This window comes from Anguilla rostrata, chromosome 5, assembly GCF_018555375.3.
Source record: "Anguilla rostrata isolate EN2019 chromosome 5, ASM1855537v3, whole genome shotgun sequence".
Classification (NCBI taxonomy): Eukaryota; Metazoa; Chordata; class Actinopteri; order Anguilliformes; family Anguillidae; genus Anguilla; species Anguilla rostrata.
Genome location: NC_057937.1, coordinates 22,307,200 through 22,316,031, shown reverse-complemented (window position 1 = coordinate 22,316,031; position 8,832 = coordinate 22,307,200). Strand labels below are relative to the sequence as shown.

The 8,832-nt window shown below is 46.0% G+C and overlaps 1 protein-coding gene across 1 annotated transcript; it reads right to left on the bottom strand.

Annotated features, from left to right (window-relative positions):
• Positions 1–4,466: 4,466 nt before the first annotated feature.
• LOC135254973 (uncharacterized) lies at positions 4,467–5,701 on the bottom strand. The gene has a single exon (XM_064335618.1). It carries the CDS (start codon positions 5,548–5,550, stop codon positions 4,792–4,794), a length of 759 nt encoding a protein of 252 aa, XP_064191688.1. The 5' UTR covers positions 5,551–5,701; the 3' UTR covers positions 4,467–4,791.
• Positions 5,702–8,832: the final 3,131 nt, after the last annotated feature.

Below are 8,832 nucleotides of genomic sequence, written 5' to 3'. Positions count from 1 at the left end.
TGAAAAAAGTGGCAACCAGTTATTAAATTCAGCTCAAACACAACCCGTGACTTCTGGGAACCTGCAGGTAAATACTTTTTGAATCTCTTTCTTAGGGTCCCTACAGTTGTCTATTCACCTTACAAAAGTAATTAACTCTAGTAATGAACTGACAGTACATTTTAAAAGCAAAGTACTGTCATTCACTACCAAAGTGAATTCAATGCAAAGTTTGGACATTATGATAATCTTCACTTTATATTTCCAGTCAGCCATGCTGTGGAAGGTCAGTGAAGTTGTACTGTAATGTTTAACTGTGGCCTTTACAGGCAGTCAGTGACCATTACATAAACTATTCCTTCCACTGAATAACCCTTTTTACCTCAGCCCCATTTAGTTTTGTCACAAATGAACCCTGCTTTACCCTTTCTGATCACATCCTCACTTTTGAATTCAGATCTCTCATGAGTGCTAATATGCTTTGCTTTCATGGTAGATTCAAATGAAAACCTGAATGGATATGCATAATGCACAATGCACTTCTTTTTCTCCCATTCTTTCTCTCTGTTCCAATAACTCACTGACCTAATAACACAACCTTGAGGGTTTTTTATTTAGTTTCAGTTTGTACTGATTTTACATCAGGGATACAGTAAAATGAAGAAAGGGTGGGGTTAAGGAAGACTTAACTCCACTCTCAAACCCCACTCCCTCCTATCCCCTCCTCAGACAAACACAGTCTGCTTAAACTAATGACAAACAAATAATTGTACTTATTCTTGTCAACACTCAATGCACCATTTAGACATTTACAGTATGTATGTCCTATAAAGTAATGAGTTCTCCAAAAGCTAATTAGAGTCAGGTGTTCCAATCAATGACATGAGTTTGGTTCCTGACAAGGTCTCTTCTCAAAAACATCTCTTCATGTGAACCATGCACTGATCAGAACAATTTTCAGAGGACTTTAAGCTGGAAAAGTCTACAGAAGTATTTCTGAGGGTCTGGGGGTTAATCAATCCATAATAAGACAAATTGTCTACAAATGCACTGTTGGTACTCTCCCTAGTAGTGGGCATCCTACAAAGATTGTGGCAAGAATGCAGCCTGCAATGCTGAAGATGGTCAAAAAGAACAGCGAAGGACCTGCAGAAATCTCTTCAACTTGCTAAAGTCTCGGTTCACGTGTCCCCTACAAGAAAAACACTAAACAAGGATGGTATTCATGGGAGGACACCATGGAAGAAACCACTGCTCTCCAAAAAAACATTGCTGCATGTTTCAAGTTTGCAAAAGGCCACCTGGATGTTTCACAATGCTTCTGGGACAATGTTCAATGGATGGATGAGAAAAAAGTTGAACTTCTTTACAGAAATGGCAAGTATGTTTGGGGAGAAAAAGTACGGCTCACCATCACCAAAATCTCATGTGTGAACCATGGTGGAGGGAGCATCATGGTTTGGGGCTGCTTTGCTGCCTCAGGACCTGAAATACATGTAATCATTTAGGGAACAAAAAATTCAAAATTGTATCAATACATTTTACTGGAGAATGTCAGGGTAGCAGTCTGTCACCTGAAGTTTAATAGAAGTTGGGTGATGCCACAAGACAATGACTCAAATCACATGAGTAAATCAACAACAGAATGGTTTAAATGGAAGAAAATTCATGTTTTGGAATGGCCAAGTAAGAGTCCAGCCTTAACCCAATTGAGATGTTGTGGCATGAGAAGAGGGCTATTCGTGCAAGGAATACAAGGAATAGCAATGAACTGAAGCAGTTTTGTATGGTGTAATGGCATAAAACTCATCCTAGCCATTGTGCAAGTCTGATCAGCAGTTATAGGAAACATTTGGTGGAGGTTATTGCTGCTAAAGAGGTCCTACCAGTTATTAGATATAAGGGTTCACACACTTTTTCCAGCCTGAACTGTGAATGTTTAGACAATAAAGATATGATAAGAGCAACTGATTGTGTGTTATTAGTTTAAGCAGAATGTTTTTGTCTATTATTGTGAATAAAATGAAGGTCAGACCACGTTTAATGAGTAATTATTGCAGAAATCCAGATAATTCCAAAAGGTTCACAAACTTTTTCTTGCAATTGTACATAGTGGAGGTGAGGTTCAACATAATCACACACTGTCGTGTTTGCAGTACCCCTGTTATTAAAATACTGTCAAAAGTGTTGAGTGGATGCTAAATACCTGTGTATGCAGCTGTGTGGTGTTGTATTGGGAGAATATAACATCAATGTGTTTTTATTTTTAAATCAGAGGTCAAATTACTTGTCTTACATTACAGTAAATATGAATGATCATTCTATAAAAAAAGGTATTGTGCTTTGCATTAAAGGCATCTATGTTGAAATTTAGTATTCATATTACAGACCAGTTTTTTTTTTTTTTTGTTTTTGTTTTTTTGAAGAATGGGAACCTGGCCTGAAGTTTAAAAATATATATATTATTTTTCACATTGTTACATTTCCAACATAAATATTAATAATTCTCCAAATAATTTAAAGGTTTTCAGGTCCCTCGGAGTTTGATAATTCATCGTTTACCATTTTTACATACCAATTTTACAGGCCAAAAGTTTACATACAACTACGCTAAAGACATTCAAACAAAATTTTTCACAGCTCCACAAATTTCATTTTACCGTACATTTCCTGTGTTAAGTCAATTAGGGTATCTACTTTATTTACAGTTAAATGAATTCCTTTGCACTAACAATGTGCTTGAGATGTTACAGTCTGGTTTTAGGGCAAACCACAGCACAGAGTCAAGGTAGTAAATGATCTTAGAATGAACACCGATGCCAAAAAGCTCTCTGTCCTTGTTCTCTTAGACCTCAGCGCCGCCTTTGATACAGTTGATCATAATGTCCTTCTGGACAGAACTGTGTTGGCCTGTCAGGCAGAGTTCTCCAATGGTTCAGATCCTATTTGGTTGAGATTTCTTTGTGGCATTGGGTGATCATTCCTCAGGAAAAGGAGACATAGCATGTGGTGTTCCCCAAGGCTCCATCTTGGACCCTATTTTCTTCAGCCTGTACATGTTACCACTCGGCTATGTCATCAGAAAGCACAAAATTGATTTTCATAGTTATGCTGATGACACCCAATTATATATCTCTGTATCCCCAGATGATTTTAACCCCATTGACACCTTAGTGAAGTGTATTTCTGACATAAATGTATGGATGTCAGAAAATTTGGCTATTAAAAAACGCTGGCTATTACCGACTGGTAAAACATCCACAGGAGTTTCCTGCAGATGTTAAACGATCGCAGCCTCCTCAGGAAGTACAGTCTGCTTTGGCCCTTCTTATAGAGATTGTCAGTGTTGTTGGACCAGTCCAACTTGTCATCCAGCACCAGCCCTAGGTACCTGTAGCTGCCCACAGCCTCAACTTCAACCCCCTCAATTTGGACTGGTTAGGGGCGTGGTCTGGACTTTCCAAAGTCTATGACCAGTTCTTTTGTTTTTGAGGTGTTGAGCTGCAGGTGATTAGTGTGGCACCAGATGACAAAGTCCCTCACCAGACTCCTATACTCCTCCTCCCGTTCCCCCATAATACACCCCATGATGGCCGTGTCATCAGCAAACTTCTGAATGTGACACAACTCAGAGTTATAGCTGAAGTCTGAAGTGTATAGGGTGAAGAGTAGAGGAGCCAGCACAGTCCCTTAGGGTGCTCCTGTGCTGCTGACCACAGTGTCAGATGTGATGTCCTTCAACCTGACATACTGTGACCGGTCTGTGAGGTAGTTGGTAATCCATGACACCAAGCGGGGGTCCACTCGTATCCTAGCCAGTTTGTCTTGAAGCAAAAGGGGCTGGATGGTATTGAAGGCACTCGAGAAGTCCAGAAACAAAATCCTGACCGTGCCACTTCCCTTGTCCAGATGCGAGTGGGCCCGATGCAGGAGGTAGAGGATAGCATCCTCCACCCCAACTTCTGTCCGATATGCAAACTGTAGCGGGTCCTGAGCATGCTGCACCTGAGGCCTGAGGAGGTTGAGGAAGAGCCTCTCCAGTGTCTTCATGATGTGCGATGTGAGTGCCACCGGTCTGTAGTCATTCATCTCACTTAGCCGGTTCTTTTTCGGAACCGGAACGATGCAGGATGTCTTCCACAGGGTGGGCACTCTCCCTAGTTGTAAACTGAGGTTGAAGACGTACTGTAGAGGCTACCCCAGTTCAGCGGCGCAGGTCTTTAACAGCCTGGGACACACCTTGTCCGGGCCAGCTGCTTTCCTGGGGCGAACCTTCCTCAGTTCACTCCTGACCTGGTCCGCAGTGATGCAGGGAGGGGGATGGGAGGGGGGCAGGGAAGAGGGGTCAGCTCTGGAGTTGGTTAGAGGGGGGTGGGGGATGGGTGGAGGGGACCGGTCGAACCGTTTGAAAAAATTGTTGAGCTCGTTCGCCTTCTCCACTGTCCCCCCCTCTACACTGCTCTTCGCTTTGTAGCCTGTGAGGGTTCTCACACCATCCCAGACCTCCCTCATTACATTACATTACATTACATTATAGGCATTTAGCAGACGCTCTTATCCAGAGCGACGTACAACAAGTGCATAGGTTTCATGATGTAGAGGCGCAAAAGAAACACTAGAGTGAAGTAAGGATCGTAGTGCCAGAAGTGACCACATTGATCAGGACTCCAACCCTGTAGAGTAAGCTTGTTCAGCAAGCAAGAATCCTACCAAGTACAAACTAAGACTTGAATCACACCTAATCATACAAAAACAATCCTGCCAGATACACTAACATAATCAAATTATCCTAGCTAGATACAGTGAGCTGAACTATAGGCTAGAGAGGGGTGGGGAGAGGTGCAGCCTGAAGAGATGAGTCTTCAGTCTGCGTTTGAAAGTGGTGAGAATCTCTGCTGTTCTGACCGTCACGGGGAGGTCATTCCACCAGCGAGGGGCCAGGACAGACAGCAGACGGGAGCGGGAAGTGCAGACGCGAAGAGGGGGAGGTGCCAAGCGTCCAGAGGTGGCCGAACGGAGAGGTCTGGCTGGCGTGTAGGGTCTGATGATCCTCTGAATGTACCCTGGTGCTGACCCCTTAGCTGCCTGGTATGCAAGCACCAAGGACTTAAATTTGATGCGAGCCATAACAGGCAGCCAGTGGAGGTCAGTGAGCAGGGGGGTGACATGGGAATGTCTGGGGAGGTTGTAGACCAGACGCGCTGCAGCATTCTGGATGAGCTGCAGGGGTCTGATGGCGGATGCTGGCAGACCAGCCAGTAGCGAGTTGCAGTAGTCCAAGCGGGACAGGACCATCGCTTGAACCAGGAGCTGGGTTGCGTAGGTGGTGAGGAAGGGGCGGATTCTCCGGATGTTGTACAGGAAGAACCTGCACGTTCGACTCACCGCCGTGATGTTCTGGGAGAGGGACAGTCTGTTGTCCATCACCACTCCAAGGTTTTTTGCGGTGGGTGATGATGACACCACAGTGTCCCCCAGGGAAATAGAAAAGTCGAGAAGGTTAGAGGATGGAGCAGGGATGAAGATCATCTCCGTCTTGCCTGGGTTCAGCTTAAGATGGTGGTTATCCATCCAGCTCTGGATGTCCCTCAGGCAAGCAGAGATGCGAGCAGAGACCCGAGTGTCAGAGGGCGGGAAGGAGAGAAAGAGTTGGGTGTCATCGGCATAACAATGATAGGACAACCCATGGGCAGAGATTACAGGACCAAGAGATTGGGTGTACAGGGAGAATAGGAGGGGACCAAGGACAGAGCCCTGGGGAACTCCTGTGGCAAGGGGCGAGGTGCTGATACTGCACCAGCCCAGGCGACTTGGAAGGAGCGACCGGAGAGGTAGGACTCAATCCAGTCAAGTGCTGTGCCACAGATCCCCATAGCTGCCAGGGAGGACAGGAGGATGGGATGGTTGACGGTGTCAAAGGCAGCAGAAAGGTCTAGGAGGATCAGGACAGATGAATGGGAGGCTGCTTGTGCGGCGTGAAGCGACTCATTGACCGAGAGGAGTGCGGTCTCTGTCGAGTGGCCAGGTCTGAAGCCAGACTGGTAGGGGTCTAGGAGGTTGTTCAGGGAGAGAAAAGAGGAGAGTTGATTAGAAGCAGCTCGTTCAATTGTTTTGGATAGGAAAGGGAGAAGGGAGACAGGACGGTAGTTCTGGATGACAGAGGGATCCAGAGTGGGCTTTTTCAGCAGTGGGGTGACGTGGGCCAGCTTGAAAGAAGAGGGGAAACATCCAGAAGACAAGGAGGAGTTCACGAGGGAGGTGACATATGGGAGGATGTCAGGTGTGATGGTCTGGAGGAGAGAGGAAGGGATGGGGTCAAGAGCACAGGTGGTAGGGCGGTGGGAGAGTAGGAGCTGGGAAACATCAGAGTCAGTGAGGGAGAGAAAGTGGAGAAACAAGGGGAGGGAACAGAGCTGGGGAGTGGGGAAGGGTGGTGGTGGACGTGAAGGAGCTGCGGATGTCTGCAATTTTCTCATCGAAGAAAACTGCAAAGTCATCTGCAGCGAGGGAGGACTGAGGTGGGGAAGGAGTGCTGAGGAGAGAGGAGAAAATGGAGAACAGCTGATGAGGGTTAGAGGCAGATTTATGAATTTTTGTTTGATAATAATTAATTTTGGCAGAGGTTATAGCGGTAGAAAATGTAGCTAGCATAGATTGGTAGGCAGACAGGTCGGATTGAGCCATGGATTTCCTCCACTTCCTCTCCGCTGCACGTAGGCTGGCCCGGTTGGTTCGGAGGGGGTCAGACATCCACGGACTGGGAGGGGACGAGCGTGCCTGCCTGGAGACTAGAGGACAGAGAGAGTCAAGTGCTGAGGAGAGCGAGGAAGACAGAGTGGAGGATGCAGAGTCAGTGGGAAGGTTGGAGAAGGATTCAAGAGTGGGGAGTGAAGCAGTGACACTGGAAGCGAGAGAGGAGGGAGAGAGGGAGCGGAGATTACGGCGGACCATGACAGTAGGAGTGGATGGAGGGGAGGGAGGGAGGGGAGTAAGAGGGAGGGAGAAGGAAATGAAGTGGTGGTCAGACTGGTGCAGAGGGGTCACTGTGGGATTGGAAGAAGAGCAATTCCTCAGGATAACCCTCATGTTGTTTGCCTGCAGTCTCTGCTCCACCTTCCCTCTGTAGCTCTCTTTCGCCTCCCTCAGGCACAGCTTCAGTTCGCGTTGTGCTGACTTTATTGCCTCCTTGTCCCCATTTTTGAAGGCCACCTTCTTCTTGTTGAGGACCGCTTTCACCTCACGTATTACCCAAGGTTTATTATTAGGGAAACAGCGCACAGCTTTAGCAGGGGCAACCACATCCATACAAAAATTAAGGTAATCCGCCAGGCAGTGTGTCAGTCCCTCTATGTCCTCTCCATGCGAACTCTGTAGCACACTCCAGTCCGTGGAGACCATCTCCTAAAAGTGTGTTTTGTGGCTGGTTGTCTTTTCACCAGGGGGGTGTACTGTGGCTGCAGGTAAACCAGGTTGTGGTCAGATTTCCCCAGTGGGGGGAGGGGGGTGGCCCTGTATGCCTCTCTCACATTAGCATAAAGTAGGTCTATTGTCCTGTTGTTCCTTGTGGGACAATCCACAAACTGGTGGAATGCAGTCAGTGTGGATTCCAGGGTGACATGATTAAAGTCACCTGAAATGGCGATAAACGCCTCTGGATGTTGTGTCTGCAGCCTAGCTGTGATTGAATGTATCTTCTCACAGGCAGTGGCTGCGTCAGCTCTCGGAGGAATGTAAACACAGACGGCAATCACGTGACTGAACTCCCTCGGTAGATAGTATGGCCGCAGGCTAACGGCTAGCAGCTCTAGATCCCGGCAACATAAGATCACCTTCGTATTAACATGTCCTGGGTTACACCATCGGTTGTTAACTCTCTGGGGTCGAGAGCTCCGCCGGCGGAGCTCGACAAGATTTCGTTGCTATTTGGATGAATAACTTCGCGAGCTTTTATCATACGGACACAACAAAGACATTGACATAAACCTTAGAATCGTGGCATGTCCCATTGACAAAATATATGAATTGTTTTAAGCTATTTAAAATGAGATCAAACAGACCATTGCCATGTGCTAAGTCTTTCTCATTAATATGTGATGTTCGCTCGGCAGTAAGTACGCCCAGACCACATTCACAAGATAATGACATGCTAATTGCTATCGATGGCAGGGGAGGGGCGATGCGTTTGATGTGCGAGAGCGCCTACTGTAAACAAGGATAAAATGTCACACAGAAGCATAGCCCACGTCTTCTCGGGCAATCCTTACATTTCATTTCGGAAAATGGCACGAATGACTGGACTGGATGTTCTTCATGCTTTGTGGGAGAGCGACCATGAAGACGCGAACTCATCAGGTCCGGACACTGAAGCTGACACTGATGAAGAACGGTGTCATTTCGAACTGCGAACTGATCCAGCTGAGGATCAACTTCATGAGTAAGTGTATTTCTTACGATAATATTGGTAGTGTGTACTGTATTGCAACTTATCTGTGTGTTTGTAAGAATATCCAGTAATATGCGCGTTTGTAAATTGCCACACTACGAACGATTCAAATACTGCATCTCAAAAAATTGCACTGTAACTATTTTACTTGATCACTGTACGTAAATAACCTATGCGTGGCGTGTATTGGCGTGGCTAGGATTCTAAAACCGGGTGTCCTCGCACAATCGATGTTAGCATATTGCATGTAAGTTCGGGAAATAAACTAACCACTTAGCTAAAAAGACCTACTTCAGATTGAGGCATTATTTATGAGTTGCGTGAGTTTAGCTAATGTTGTTTCGTTGATAGCTTTTATTATTTGTAAATATGTGTACTGTATTGCAATTTATGTGTGTGTTTGTAGGAAT